This window comes from Podarcis erhardii (assembly GCF_964252035.2).
Source record: "Podarcis erhardii genome assembly, chromosome: 7".
Taxonomy (NCBI): domain Eukaryota; kingdom Metazoa; phylum Chordata; class Lepidosauria; order Squamata; family Lacertidae; genus Podarcis; species Podarcis erhardii.
In genome coordinates this window covers 92,087,438-92,103,418 of record NC_138511.1, presented here as the reverse complement: position 1 = coordinate 92,103,418, position 15,981 = coordinate 92,087,438, and the positions used below count along the sequence as shown (strand labels likewise).

At 49.6% G+C, this 15,981-nt stretch overlaps 1 protein-coding gene across 2 annotated transcripts in view; it reads left to right on the top strand.

The window, feature by feature from the left end:
- The window catches only part of CLIP3 (CAP-Gly domain containing linker protein 3), a 39,181-nt gene that overhangs the window by 17,306 nt on the left and 5,894 nt on the right, over positions 1 to 15,981 (top strand). For both annotated transcript variants that reach the window (XM_081869151.1, XM_081869150.1), the window contains exons 3-11: positions 409 to 548; positions 2,428 to 2,521; positions 3,277 to 3,438; positions 5,839 to 5,957; positions 7,140 to 7,376; positions 9,087 to 9,222; positions 10,099 to 10,239; positions 12,700 to 12,834; positions 13,298 to 13,421. In XM_081869151.1, coding sequence (XP_081725277.1) covers positions 409 to 548; positions 2,428 to 2,521; positions 3,277 to 3,438; positions 5,839 to 5,957; positions 7,140 to 7,376; positions 9,087 to 9,222; positions 10,099 to 10,239; positions 12,700 to 12,834; positions 13,298 to 13,421 — 1,288 coding nt within the window. The remainder of the gene's footprint in view (positions 1 to 408; positions 549 to 2,427; positions 2,522 to 3,276; positions 3,439 to 5,838; positions 5,958 to 7,139; positions 7,377 to 9,086; positions 9,223 to 10,098; positions 10,240 to 12,699; positions 12,835 to 13,297; positions 13,422 to 15,981) is intronic.

Below are 15,981 nucleotides of genomic sequence, written 5' to 3'. Positions count from 1 at the left end.
TGGATCAGGATGCCCTTGAGTCCATCATCCAAGTCGTTGATAAAGATGTTGAATAAGACTGGGCCCAAGACAGAACCCTGTGGCACCCCACTAGTCACTCTTCTCCAGGATGAAGAGGAACCATTGATGAGCACCCTTTGGGTTCGGTCAGTCAGCCAGTTACAAATCCACTGAGTGGTAGCATAGTCAAGACCGCATTTTACCAGCTTCTTTACGAGAATATCATGGGGCACCTTGTCAAATGCCTTGCTGAAATCAAGGTAGGCTTGTAATCCACTGCGTTCCCTTCATCTACCAGGCTTGTAATTCTGTCAAAAAACGAGATCAGGTTCGTCTGAAAAGCCACTTTTGTTTTTCATTTCCTTGGGCCGTTTCCCCTTCCACCATTTTACCCTCCCGCCTCTGCAGCTTTCACTTTCTTCGACCCAAACGACCCGGCGTGTCAAGAAATCCTCTACGACCCCATCACCACCGTCCCGGAGTTGTTTGCCATCATCCGCCAGTGGGTTCCGCAAGTGCAGCACAAGATCGATATCATCGGCAGTGAGGTGAGGGATGGGCATCTCTTGGGGGATCGTGGGCCGAGGGGGGGAGGAGGAGGGGGTTGGAACCTGGGTGTGCCCTGCTGTGCTGCTCCTTGCTAGGGAGCGTATTCCACAACCAGGGGACCACCACTAAGATGGCCCCGTCATGTGGGTAGGGTAGTTTCTGCAAATGCTGGCACCTCCCTCTCCTGCAGTCCTGTAGCTAGGAGCCAAGAGGTGAAGGGGGGAAGGCCCAGAAATCCCAGCCGCGGTCAGTTAGCAGAAAGGGAGCAGCATGGAGACCCCCCCCCACCTATTCCTCATAGTATAATGTGCAATACAGTGGTACCTCTGGATGTGAATGGGATCCATTCTGGAACCCCGTTCGCATCCTGAGCAGAACGCAATCTGCGTGCGTGTGGGTCGCGATTTCTGCTTCTGCACATGTGTGTGACGTCATTTTGAGCATCTGCGCATGCGCGCGCGGCAAAACCCGGAAGTAACCTGTTCCATTACTTCTGGGTCGCCGTGGAGCGCAACCTGAAAACGCTCAGCCTGAAGCGACTTTAACCCGAGGTATGACTGTAGGTGCTATATCATTGGGGGATGTGTGTAAGAGAGCAGAGGTTTTTTTAGATCACTGGTGGGGAGCCCCCCAGGGGACAAATATGGCCTCCCTGTCCTTGCTGTTTGGCCTATGGGACCCTCCTGAGACCACCTGCCCCCTGTCCTCTCCCCTGGCCACATCCTTCACAGACCCTGTGACAAGCCCTCCGAGAAGGCTTTCGACTGGATGGAATGGGTCTTTGAACTGTGAGAATGCTTCTCCCTTGGCCGAAAGGAGGTGTAGAAGCCTCTGGGTTTTGTGAGGCTGGAGTACAGCTTCCTGTACAAAGTTAAGCATCAGGTCCACTCCTCAGCCCAACTCTTACCTCTAGCCACATACCCTTTGCTTCTGCCCTTGCCCATCCGATCCCTGGCACGTGACCCCAGGAAAGTCATCTCTCGGGGAATGTGGCTTTCAGGCTGGAAAAGATGCTCTGCCCCACTTTTAGATGCGCTTGCAGATCAGCTCCAGATTTAGGTGGGGGTTCTTGTTGCTGGCAGGGGCTGGGTTGTGCTTGATGACCTCTGACGCCCCTTCCAGCTTAAACTCATCCTTGGCTACGCCCAGCCTTGCATGCTCAGCAGATCAACTGATGTGGGTGGTGTGTGCTGGGTCCAGGGGTAACCTGTGAAACGCAGCCCAGGACTGGTCCAGAATCTGAAGGTTCCACTGGGAGTCAGTCCAACAGGTTCAAGGCAGGTCACAAGGCAGGGAACCAGGCAAGGACAGGCACAGGATCTCAGGCAAAATCTGGCATATAGCAATGTTGCTCCCGCAACCTGGGGTGAGGTCCGACAGCCTTTTATCTTTGTCGGGGTAACGGCCGGTCCTGATCCCCCGATGACTCACCTCCCTGTCTCGCCCGAAGGCGAGCACTCCTCCTGCGAGTACTCAGATCTCTCCTTCTCTCAGACCTCAGTCTCTGCAGCTCCGGAGACGTTGGTGGGTTCCTAGACCCAGGGGCTGCCTCAGCCTCCCCTGACCCAGGGGAGTCGCTGTAAGTGATGGCCCAGCTGGAGGCAACGAGGTCATCCCTGCATCTGGAGCCAGGGCAGGATCAGGCCCCTGACTCGGCCCAGCTGGGGTTTGTTGCAGGGGAACCTGTGCAGACTGGGACTCTTCAGGATCAAGCCCCAGACTTGGTTCAGATGATGCCTGAGGCAAAGGATCCGGTGCGGACTGAGTCCCCTCTGGTTCCGAGTCCAAGCCTCAGTCCCAGGCCATCACATGGTGCAGGGGAGATGGATCCGTTTACACCTCTGACTGACACCCTTCTTGGTGACTTGCATCCCGCAGATCTTGAAGCGAGGCTGCCACGTCAACGACCGCGATGGGCTGACAGACATGACGCTGCTGCATTACGCCTGCAAGGCTGGTGCTCATGGTGTCGGTAAGGAAGCCAGTGGGGGGGGGTTACTCTCTGTTCTTGGCGCGTCCCCCTGGGTGTCTCTCCTGGGCCTCAGAGCCCTGCCAGCTCTCTCAGAGCAAACCCCGCTCCCATCTGGTCTTCCAACCCACTTTTAGAATTTGACTCCCTGAAACCGCCTGTGGGTTTTAGTCAGTTTTGCATTCACGGCAATATCTGCACTATAACACACGAAGGCAGTGATGGCCAAACTTGGCCCTCCAGCTGTTTTGGGACTACAGTTCCCATCATCCCTGACCACTGGTCCTGTTACCTAGGGATGATGGGAGTTGTAGTCCCAAAACAGCTGGAGGGCCAAGTTTGGCCATCACAGCACTAAGGAGTTTGAACATATGGATGAAGAAGTCTCTGGTGGTGACTGGCTGAGCTGCCTCTGACGTCACAGAAGCTTTGGGTTTATCCAGGGCCGGATTTAGACTTTTAGAGGCCCTGAGCACTGGAAAGATTGTGATGCCCCTACCCCCCGGATTCATAATTCAAAATAAAAACAATGCTAAACCATAAAAAGGTCCCCCCAAATGAGACAAAGCGTACACGTATTCTGAAATTAAATGACTACTTCCATACTTTTATTTAAGTAGCCAGTGTCAAACTCTTTTTTGAATAAATGGATTATTTTTTGTGCTCCTGCTTTGCTGGTGCCCTACGCTTGTGCTCAGTCTGCCTGTTGGGTAACCCAGTTTGTCGCTGTGGTCCTCCTTCCTTCTCCACCTTCCCAGGTGACCCAGCCGCTGCTGTGCGCCTCTCCAACCAGCTCTTGGCTTTGGGTGCGGATGTGACCCTGCGCAGCCGCTGGACCAACATGAATGCCCTGCACTACGCGGCTTACTTTGACGTCCCGGAACTCATCCGCATCCTGCTGAAGGCCTCCAAGCCAAAAGGTGGGTTTGGAAGGAAGGGGCGGGACCTGCCCAGAAGAGGGCGGGACTTCCTGTATCTCCAGCGCCTCACCTCAGAGCTCACCTTGACAACACCAAGCCCTTAATAACCTGGGTCCGGTTTACCTGTGAGATCACCTTACCCCTTATATGCCCCATCAACTGCTCTGATCTGTGGAGCTGACACTGTTACCAGCGTCACATAATACCCTTTCCGCATTTGTAAGACCTGCCCTTTGGAACTCCCTGCCAATTGACACCAGGGAAGCTCCTTCGCTATATTCTTTTCATCACCTGCTAAAAAAACACAAAACTTTGTTTGAGTGAACCTACCCAGATAACACAAAATGTTGGTGTGCGTTTTAATCGCTTTTTAGTTTATCGCCGGTCTTTATTCTTTGAAGGCTTTGAATTGTTTTTGCCTATCGTTTTATTGTTCTGTTTGCTTTGTAAACCGCTTGGAGTTTGTTTGTTTTTTGCCCCACAATTGATGTAAAAAATCCACGAAGTAAATAATGAGCAGGTCTCTGTAAGGAGAGGTTTGCAAAAGTGCCAGAGGTGTTGGCTCGGATTAATTCCCTGCTTCCTTCCTAAGAAGCTCTGACTGATAATATTGAGCATCACAGAACAGCTGCAACAAAACAACAACAAAAACCAGTCAGCTGCTTTTCCCTCTTCATCTCCTGAGGGTTGGCTCTCCTAGGCAACCTTCTTCATCAAGAATCACAGCACTGTGTAAGGAACTCCCAGCCACCCACCGATGTTTGTTGTGTTCTTTATATTTATTATTATTAAAAAGTTCCAGTTACAGATAGGTAGCCGTGTTGGTCTGCCATAGTCAAAACAAAATAAAAAAATTCCTTCCAGTAGCACCTTAAAGACCAACTAAGTCAGTTCTTGGTATGAGCTTTCGTGTGCATGCACACTTCTTCAGATACACTGAAACAGAAGTCACCAGACCCTTCTATATAGTGAGAAGGTGGGGAGGGGTACTACTCAGAAGGGTGGTGGGATTGAGTGATTGGCAGATAGCTGTGATGAGCCTGTTGACGACTCTTAACGACTGCAATAGGTCTTACAGGAAAAAGCAAGGGGTGAGAAGGTGAAAAATGGCTTTGTCATGTATAATGAGATAAGAATCCAATGTCTTTGTTCAGACCAGGTCTCTCCATGGTTTCGAGTTTGGTAATAAGTTGCAATTCAGCAGCTTCTCTTTCCAGTCTATTTCTGAAATTCCTTTGTAATAGAACAGCTACTTTGAGATCTTGTATAGAATGTCCTGGGAGATTGAAGTGTTCTCCTACTGGTTTCTCTGTCTTGTGATTCCTGATGTCCGATTTATGTCCGTTTATTCTTTGGCATAAGGTTTGGCCTGTTTGTCCAATATAGAGAGCTGAAGGACACTGTTGGCATTTGATGGCATACACAATGTTAGACGATGAGCAATTAAATAGTCCCGAGATGGTATGTGTGATGTTGTTGGGGCCAGTAATGGTGTTGTCCGGGTGTATGTGGCAGCAAAGTTGGCATCTGGGTTTATTGCAGGCTCTGGTGCCAGTGTCCGTGTTAAGTCTGGTTGTAGTATTATTGTGGGTTAGGAGTTGTTTAAGATTGGGTGGCTGTCTGTAGGCAATGAAAGGTCTTCCTCCCAGAGCTTGAGAAAGAGAACTGTCATTGTCCAGGAGAGGTTGTAGATCTCTGATAATAATAATTCAAAAGCATCCATTCTTCGGCAATCAGCCTTCTTGATGGTCCAGCTCTCACTTCCATACATCACTACTGGGAAAACCAGAGCTTTAACTATACGGACCTTTGTTGGCAAGGTAATGTCTCTGCTTTTTAAGATGTTGTCTAGGCTTGTCATTGCTGGTTAGTCTTTAAGGTGACACAAAACTCATTTTTTCTGTAAGACCAACCCTTCTGGAATTTCTGTAGCTCCCCATGGCCTTCACTTCCTTTGGCCTTGTTCCATAAAGAGCCTCACATGCTCTGGCCTGGTTTGCACATAATACTAAGCCAAACAACAGTGATTATTTCACCCTTCTCCCAGGCTCCCTGCTGCCAGGCTACTTGGAGCTAAGTTATGGTTTGTCTCTCCCAACAAACCATGAGTTGCAACCAAAGTTGTTCCTGCTTTGCCGCTTGTGGTTTGTTTGGGGGAGACAAACCATGAGCCTAGGTTTGAAGGTGACTAAGGCAAACCATGGCTTAGCTCTGGGTAACATGGTGAAAGGAGAGCTGGAGGAGGGATGGAGCAGCCTCAGTTTCCTCTCTGGTTGCCTGCACGCTTGCCCATTCTCACTAAACCATGGTTTGGCTCATCGCTGCGAGTAAGTGTGAAATGCTAACAGTGGCAAGTTGGTTTTAATACCTGCGCGACCTGTATATTCCTTCCCCATTCAGTTCTGAACTCAACGTGTAGCGACTTCAACCACGGAACAGCCCTCCACATTGCTGCTTCCAACCTGTGCCTTGGGGCCGTGAAATGTCTCCTGGAACATGGTGCCAACCCAGCCGTCAGGGTAAGAAAGGGGAGCTGTGGTGGATAAACGTATTGATGATGATGATGATAAATTATTATTTATACCCCGCCCATCTGGCTGGGTTTCCCCAGCCACTCTGGGCAGCTCCCAACAGAATATTATTATTATTAATAATAATAATAAAGTGATAAAACATGAAATATTAAAAACTTTCCTAAACAGGGCTGCCTTCAGATGTCTTCTAAAAGCCAGATAGTTGTTTATTTCCTTGACATCTGATGGGGAGGGCTTTCCACAGGGCAGGCGCCACTACCCAGAAGGCCCTGTGCCTGGTTCCCTGTAGCTTTGCTTCTCGCAATGAGGGAACCGCCAGAAGGCCCTCGGCGCTGGACCTCAGTGTCCGGCTGAATGATGGGGGTGGAAATGCTCCTTCAGGTCCACTGGACTGAGGCCGTTGATGGCTTTAAAGGTCAGGACCAACACTTTGAATTGTGCTTGGAAAAGTACCGGGAGCCAATGTAGGTCTTTCAGGACCGGTGTTATATGGTCTCGGCAGCCGCTCCCAGTCACCAGTCTAGCTGCCGCATTCTGGATCACCTTCAAAGGTAGCCCCACGCAGAGCGCATTGCAGTAGTCCAAGCGGGAGATAACCAGAGCATGCACCACTCTGGCGAGACAGTCCGTGGGCAGGGAGGGTCTCATCCTGCATACCAGATGGAGCTGGTAAACAGCTGCCCTGGACACAGAGTTGCTGTAGTGCTGGTGGCACTTCCTCTTCTTCTGATACTACTACTACTACTACTACTATTATTATTATTATTATTATTATTATTATTATTATTATTATTATCACCCACCCTGGACGGCTGATAGGAAATGCTCTGTGGGAGGGGCACAAAATGGGGGATTGAGAAGGGTCCTTTTGGGGAAAGGAAGAGAATGAGAAGTGTCCCTATTTTCATTTGAGGAATGTTGGGGGGGGGGTGAGTGAGGGAGAGAGACCGTAACACTGAAAGTCTGGAGGAGCAATCTAGTCTTTAACAGTACATTTTGCCTCCCATCTCACATTCTGCAAATGCTAGAAGATTCCTCTCCCTTTTCACTGAAATCTGGTAGTCTGGGGGTTACGGTTCATGGGATGTGGAGGATTCCACCCCCCGGGACCCCCATGGCGTCTCCTCCAGCCTAATGATCTCCCTGCGCAATGCTCTCTCCCAACAGAACAGCAAAGGCCAGGCGCCGTCCGACGTGGTCCCAGACCCCATGGACATGACCTTGGACAAAGCCGAGGCAGCCATGATCGCCAAGGAGCTGAAGCAGCTGCTGCTGGACGCCGTGCCCTTGAGCTGCAACCTCCCCAAGGTCACCCTGCCCAACTACGACAACATCCCGGGCAACCTCATGCTCATCTCCCTCGGCCTCAAGCTCGGCGACCGGGTCATGGTGGACGGGCTGAAGGTAAGGCCAAGGTGTCCCTCATCATGACACTCATCATGGCAGGTGGGTTTGGGACCCCCATCACCAGTGTCTCTTGGCTAGGACTGGACTTGAAGAGCCCACGGTGGTGACATCTAATGGGTTGTGTCCAATGCTAGTCCTTCTCAGGGTTGACCCACTAATTCAACACAGCGGTACCTCTGGTTGCGAACGGGATCTGTTCCGGAGGTCCGTTCGCAACATGAAAAGAGCGCGCCCCGCAGTGGCGTGTCTGCACACGCACGGGTTGCGATTTGCCGCTTCTGCTCATGCGCGTGATGTCATTTTGCACTTCCGCACATGCGCAAGCGCCGAAACCCGGAAGTAACCCTTTCCGGTACTTCCGGGTCGTAACCTGAAAGAAGCGGACGTAACATGAGATATGACTGTACTGTTCGTGTTAAGGAAAAATTCTGGGGTGGGAGACTACCCAACAGCCCAGCTCGTCGGGGTGCAAGTCCCCCGTGGATCCAAGTGGTCAGTAAAAAAGGAAGTTCCAGCCAAGTAATTTGGAGCAAAAGAGCATTCAGTAGACCATGATTTTTATTGTTGCGCAACAGGTCCCCCAGGAGGAAGAACCCTGAGAATGGGGTGACCTCCTCTTTTAAACCTTCCCTCTTCCCCCCAGAATACACTTTGAGCAGCAGCATTGATACATCATCACTGCATCACTAGCATGTCACAAATGGGGAGGGGCACACAAGGGTTAGGGACGCAGGTGGCGCTGTGGGTTAAACCACAGAGACTAGGACTTGCCGATCAGAAGGTCGGCGGTTCGAATCCCTGTGACGGGGTGAGCTCCCGTTGCTCTATCCCAGCTCCTGCCAACCTAGCAGTTCGAAAGCACATAAAAGTGCAAGTAGTTAAGTAGGTATCGCTCTGGTGGGAAGGTAAACGGCGTTTCCATGCGCTGCTCTGGTTCACCAGAAAGCGGCTTAGTCATGCTGGCCACATGACCTGGAAAAACTCTCTGCAGACAAACAGCAGCTCCAGTAAAGCAAGATGAGCGCCACAACCTGAGTCGGCCACAACTGGACCTAATGGTCAGGGATCCCTTTATCTTTACACAAGGGTTACACAAGTTCAACCTTAGGTCACTTTATCAGATATCTTTCCCAACACCTCTTAACTCCCTATCACTGGAAGAACAATGAAACTCTTGACATCTCCTTGCCCTCAGGATTTGTCTGGAGATGGGCTCCCAGAACACCTGACTTGCTCAACTGCCTCTGCGGATGTCTAGTGTTGCCCCCCTGGTCGCTCCCTGGGTGGGGGGCCCTGTATGTGCTCTCACGCTTGGGGAATTATGGTGGGATGCCCTGTTCCTGCTGCCCACGTGACTTCCTGCTTCTTGGTTCATGGAGGGAGGTGGAGCCCAAATTCACCTTTCTTTCAGCGTTAAAATGGCGTTGGAATGAGGAGAGTTGGTTAAAGTATGGATTTTCTACAAACTTATGGGTATCTTCCCTGAGCTGTCAAGTTGAAGGGATACATTCGGGCATAATATTTGTAGCATTGTAACAACTTTACAGCTGTGCCCCCCATGTCATTTCCGTAGCAGTTCAAAAGTGTGGGAAGCTGCTGCCAGCCTGTGCCAACAATATTAATTTGGGCCAGTGGTCTGATTCATTATTATAAGGTGACTTCCTCTTTTGTGTCTTGTTTCCCCAATCTCGCCTTGCCTCCCCGCAGTTGGGCACCTTGCGTTTCTGCGGCACGACAGAATTCGCCAGCGGCCAGTGGGTGGGCGTGGAGCTGGACGAGCCGGACGGCAAGAACGACGGCAGCGTGGGAGGAATCCGTTACTTTATCTGCCCTCCGAAACACGGTAATCTAAAGCGGGGTTATGCCCCCTTGACACCAGCACTCCTCTGCCTTCAAATCCAGCGGCCGCCTAAGTCAACTACACAAATATCAAAGCTGTAGAAGAGTGCAGCTCCTGGGTTTCCCCCAGCAAACGCCTTCTAGGCCAGGGGCTCCCAAAGTTGGTGGTTCTGTCCCCTGGGGGATTTCCTAGTGGGATGCTAAGGAGGGGGTGTCAGGGGGTTGCTGGAGATATAAATTGTTACAATTCCTGTTCCATGATTGCAGTCATGGGATTGTTGTCTATCACATGACGGTGGATGCCAGTTGGGCATGTGTCTCTGCCAGGTCCTACTTGAGTGTAGGCTGAGCTCCTGACATAAATGACTGCCATTTTGAAAAGCTGGCATCACCAAGTTTTTTTGAATTGATTAAACTAAATGGTTCTAATTGGACGTTTCCGAGCACAATTCAAAGTCTTGGTGCTGACCTTTAAAGCCCTAAATGGCCTCTGTCCTGTATACCTGAAGGAGCATCTCCACCCCCATCGTTCAGCCCGGACACTGAGGTCCAGCGCCGAGGGCCTTCTGGTGGCTCTCTCCCTGCGAGAAGCCAAGTTACAGGGAAGCAGGCAGAGGGCCTTCTCGGTGGTGGCGCCCGCCCTGTGGAACGCCCTCCCCTCAGATGTCAAAGGAATAAACAACTATCTGACGTTTAGAAGACATCTGAAGGCAGCTCTGTTTAAGGAAGTTTTTAATGTTTAATGCTGTATTGTGTTTTTAATATTTGGTTGGGAAACCCAGCCAGATGGGCGGTGTATAAATGGTTGTTGTTGTTGTTTGCATAGTTCTTACCTGCCATGTAAGCTTTGGGCTTCCGGTTTTCCTTCCCCTTTTCCCAGGAGTGTTTGCTTCTGTGTCCAAGATCACCAAAGCCGCTGATCAGACGCCTTCGTCGGTGACCTCCACCCCGCGAACCCCCCGCATGGACTTCTCCCGCATGACCGCAAAGGGCCGGAAGGAAAAAGACAAAGACAAGAAAGGTAAAGCTGGACTCTCTTTCACTGTGGACTCTCCTTCTAAGCAGAGGTTGGAGGGCTCCCTGTCGTGGATGCTTTAGTTGAGACTCCTGCATTGCAGGTCGTCAGACTTGAGGACTCTTGTGGTCCCTTCCTGTTAGGATTCTTTTCCCGTGTTGCAGTCATGGGATTGTGTTCATCCCATGACGGTGTATGTTTTCATTCTACATTGTGGGAAGCAACGGAGACAGGATGTTTTTATTACTGTGTTTCTGTGATGTACCAGAAACACAGGATGTACACAGGATGTACACAGGATGTACCAGAAACACAGGATGACCAGGAGGCAGACAGCAGGTGGCACTGTGGGTAAAACCTCAGCGCCTAGGACTTGCCGATCATATGGTCGACGGTTCGAATCCCCGCGGTGGGGTGAGCTCCCGTCTTTCAGTCCCAGCTCCTGCCCACCTAGCAGTTCGAAAGCACCCCTAAGTGCAAGTAGATAAATAGGTACCGCTTTATAGTGGGAAGGTAAACGGCGTTTCCGTGTGCTGCGCTGGTGCTGGCTCGCCAGATGCCGCTTAGTCACGTTGGCCACGTGACCCAGAAGTGTCTCTGGACAGCGCTGGCCCCCGGCCTCTTAAGTGAGATGGGCGCACAACCCCAGAGTCGGACACGACTGGCCCGTACGGGCAGGGGTACCTTTACCTTTACCTTTCTGTGATGTAGGATGTTTGTCCTTGTGTTCTCTCTCTTTGCTGTCTGATGAACAAGAGGAAGGAGCGGAGCTGTGATGCTCCGAGTGTGTATATGTAAATAAATGTAGTTTCGCCCAAAAGCTGCGCTACTGAGTCTGAACGCTTGACTGCCTATACTCTGCTAATCCTGAAGTGTGCTGATGGTTATTGGTATCAGTCGCTGTGGAGGAAGATTTTGAAGTTCCTGAAAGAATGACCAGGAGGCAGAGAACATGCCAGTCGGGCATGTAAACAAACAAATAAACCTTTATCGTCACTACACCACCTGTGTGCTATGAAATTAAACAAGCCCCACTCCCCACACACATACTCAGTCTTGTTCACGCTCTGTGTGCTTGTCGAAAGTCAAATGCGCCACTCTTTTTTTCCATTCAGGCCCCCCCCCCCCGGATAAAAGCTATTCTTTAACCTGTTAGTGCGGCTGACTATACTTCTGTATCTCCCGCCCGAAGGTAGGAGTTTAAAGAGGTGCTGGCTGGGGTGTGAGTCGTCCCTAAGAATTTTTCTCACTCTCCTGAGGCAGCGGTCTCCCGCGAGGGCCTTCTCGGTGGTGGCGCCCTCCCACCAGATGTCAAGGAGAGAAACAACTACCTGACTTTTAGAAGACATCTGAAGGCAGCCTTGCTTAGGGAAGCTTTTAATGTTTCATAGGTTATTGTATTTTAATATTCTGTTGGAAGCTGCCCAGAGTGGCTGGGGAAACCCAGCCAGATGGGTGGGGTATAAATAAATTGTTGTTGTTGTTCTTCTTCTTCTTCTTATGTCATCTAGCGAACTCCGCGGACAGCCCATGATGTCATGTGCTGTATTTACCACCCTCTGTAGGGACTTCTGTCCGTGGCTGTCAAACCAGCGTACCACAATGTAATACAGTATGAAAGGACACTTTCTATTGTGGCCCAGTAGAATGAGATTATCAATCTTTGTTTGACATTGTTCTTTAGCAAGACCCTGAGGAAATGGAGTCTCATGTGTCTCTGCCGGCTTCCTACTCGTGCGTAGGACCTCCTGACACTTCCAACTCTACAGTTCTATGATTCTATAGAGATAGTTTTACAAACAACAGACATGATAAAATTATAGACCTGGATGTGTCATAGGAATTCCCCGCAATTTTTTTCAGGTGTTCACCATGTTTTTGGATGGTTTAAAATACGTTTTATTTCAATCGAGATAGAAACTTGAAAAATAAAACAAGATAAATAAGTTATGTAGTGAAATATACTCGGAGTCGAGAGCGGATTTCATGCTCTTTATTCAGCTCATAGTGGTGAGGAGGAATGGAAGTTCCCCCAGAATGTCTGCTTTATATACATTATTTACACAATGGGCCCCACGTAATTGGCTAACTCCAGGATTCACCTGTAAGCCAATCAGGTTGCGGATTCACTTCCACCTGGAGCTGGATTGGGTGGCTCCTGCGGACCAATCAGACTGCTGCATTTTGGGTCTTATTGTTCTAGGACCAATCAGGTTGCTGTGTTTTGGATCCTATTGTTCTAGGACCAATAAGGCTGCTGCATTCTGAATCCTATTCTAGGACCAATCAGACTGCTGCGTTCTGGATCCTATTGTTCTAGGACCAATCACACTGCTGCATTCTGGAGCCTATTGTTCTAGGACCAATCAGACTGCTGCATTCTGGATCCTATTCAACTCAGTACATAACATGTACCAAACTAAAACATCCAGATCTCGCTTTTCTCCACCCGTCTGCTCTGTCCAGCTCTCAGGAAGAAGTCCTTATCTGTTGGCAGCCTGGACCGTGAAGGACTGAAGATTGAGATTGGGGATCACGTCCTGGTGGCAGGTCAGAAGCAAGGCATCATTCGTTTCTACGGGAAGACAGATTTTGCCCCAGGTAAGCCAAGAGCTGGTGATCTGGGAAGCCATTTCCACTAGAGGAGTTAAGATCCTGTCTAGGGGGTGGGGCAGAGCATTGAGACCAATGTGCAGACTTTGGATCGGTAGCATTAAAAAAATAACCTCAGGAGACCTAATTCGAGCTGAGGGTCCTGAGTTCAAGTCCTGCCTCTGCTGTGCTCTCCCTGCGTGGCCTCAGATCACTCTCAGTTTCACCCCTCTGACAATGGGAGTAACAGTGCTCTACCTCATGTGTTGTTCTTTTGGGAGAGTGCAAACGAGGACGCCGATTGCAAAGCATTCTGCGGGGTTAAGGTTGCAGTCCTCAGCGTGTGGAAGGGAGTCCCCTTTGAAATCTGTAAGACGAAGTCCTAGTCTCTGTTGGAATTAGCAACAGTAATTTAAAAATCTGCATTTCTGACTAATTTGCATGTTTTCCCCCCCTCTCTCTTTCTCTCCAGGCTACTGGTTTGGCATTGAACTTGACAAGCCCACAGGAAAACACGATGGCTCTGTCTTTGGAGTTCGCTATTTCACCTGTGCGCCTAAGCATGGAGTCTTTGCCCCGCCTTCCAGAGTGCAGAGGTGTGTGGGATTTATATTTCGCGTGATTTAACAAGCTGCTAAAATAGTTTTTAACACAGCTAAGAGTGATCCTGTTCTAATTTGGGGAGCATATTCTGTAGCGGCTGATTTGTTTGCTGCATTTTCTTGAAAATTAGGCGGTATATATTGTGGGAAAAGGGACGCGGGGGGCGCTGTGGGTTAAACCACAGAGCCTAGGACTTGCCAATCAGAAGGTCGGTGGTTCGAATCCCCGCAACGGGGTGAGCTCCTGTTGCTCGGTCCCAGCTCCTGCCAACCTAGCAGTTCGAAAACACGTCAAAGTTCAAGTAGATAAATAGGTACCACTCTGGTGGGAAGGTAAACGGCGTTTCCGTGCGCTGCTCTGGTTCACCAGAAGCGGCTTAGTCCTGCTGGCCACATGACCTGGAAGCTGTACGCCGGCTCCCTCGGCCAATAAAGCGAGATGAGCGCCGCAGCCCCAGAGTCGGCCACGACTGGACCTAATGCTCAGGGGACCCTTTACCTTTACCTATATTGTGGGATGTGATACCTAAGTAGCAGTCAAGTACAACATTCCTTGTTTTCCTAGAGTGGACATGCAGGGTAATGTTTCATCCAGCCAGTCAAAAACTTCCTGTTTCCTCCTGGTTGGGACATACTTCCTTTGCGTGTGACTAGAGGTGGGCTTGACCTTACCTGTCCAGGTAACAAAAGGGACAAGGCACCCAGCACTCTCTCTGTTTTTTACTTCCTCTGTCTGTCTAGCTTTTTAGCTAGAGATGCTCTGTTGACTTCCAGCCAACAGAGGACACTGGGATTATCCCCAAATGGGATAGATCCACATGTATATCCTTTGTAACTAAGTCTGCCTTCAGGGATCCAACTGTGAACTGAATGTGAGTAAACTTTTAATATATACAGTGGACACTCGGGTTGCGAACGTGATCTGTGCAGGATGCACGTTTGCAACCCGCAGCATTCGCAACCCGCAGCAGCGTGTCTGCGCATGCCACGGGTTGCGATTTGGCGCTTCTGCGCATGCGCAAAGCATGATCTAGCACTTCTGCGCAAGCACGACCACTGAAACCCGGAAGTAACCTGTTCTGGTACTTCTGGGTTTTAGCGATCTGTAACCCAAAAAAACCCGCATCTGTAACCCAAGGTATGACTGTACTTTACACAAGATTGTGGCGTGTTTATTCTTTTAAGAGGGATATAAGGGAACTTGCCAACAACCTAATAGTGAGGGGCTTACACAAGCCTGCAACCAGCTATCTGCTGTGTGTTTAAAAGGGACTGTGAAACTCTGCTAAGTAAAGAAACTTGTTAGCACAGTTAGGAAGGATATTAATAAACAACATATCCTCTCCTGCCTCCCTGAACATTTTAAAATAATCATAGCCACTACTACAAACATCAGAGTTCCAAGGGGGGCATGTGGGAAGACACCATATTGAGAAGGGTGTTGAGAAGCTGGAAGGTGTGCAGAGGAGGGTGACCAAGATGGTCAAAAGCCTAGAAACTAAACCTGATGAGGAACGGTTGAAGGAGCTGGGTACGTTTAGCCTGGGAAAGAGGAGAAAGGAGAGCCACCTTCAAAAATCTGAAAGGAAGATGGAGCAAGCTTCTTTTCTGCTCCTCCAGAGGGTAGAACCCAAACAGTGGCTTCAAATGACAAGGAAGGAGATTCCGTCTAAAAATCAGGGAAAAAATTCCGACGGCAGGAGCTGTTCAACAGTGGACCAGACTCCCTCAGAAGGCGGTGGACTCCCTTGCAGATTTGTGAAGAAGGCGCAGCAGAGACTGTACTTTTTGAGAATCCTAAGGAAAAACCATCTTCTGCAGAAACTGCTGCTTGCCTTCTATCACTGTGCCATTGAGAGCGTGCTCACTTATGGCTTATGTGTGTGGTACGGAAGCTGTACTACCCAGGACAGGATGGGGTTGTGCAGAGTTGTTAAGGCAGCAGAGAGCATTGTTGGCTGCCCACTCTCCACCTTAGAGCAGATTTATGCCACAAGGTGCCAGAAGAAGGCACTGGACCTAATAAAAGATCCATCGCATCCTGGTCACTGTCTCTTCGAGCTCCTGCCGTCGGGACGGAGATACAGGACGATGAAGACAAGAACGAGCCGTCTCAAGAACAGCTTCTTCTCCAGAGCGATCTCGGCCCTGAATGGGAAACCTGGACTTTGAAAGTCATCTAATCTTCCTCGCTGTATTATACTGTATTGTTTTAATTAGTGTTTTTATAGTTGTTCTGATTTTGAGTGGAGTGCCCTACCTGGGTGGATGGAGCAGCCAAGTAAATTTCGTTGTCCCCGAGAGGGGGCAATGACAATAAAGATATTATTATTATTATTATTATTATTATTATTATTATTATTATTATTATTAATTATTATTAAACGGAGATTGGGGGGCGGCCATCTGCCAGGGATTATTTAGCTTGTGATTCCTGCATTGCAGGGAGTTGGACTTGATGACCTTGGGGGTCCCCTTCCAACTCTACAATTCTATGATCTCCTGGCAATTAATCTCTTTTTTATGCTTGCCTTGTTCTTGACTGTGAATTAAT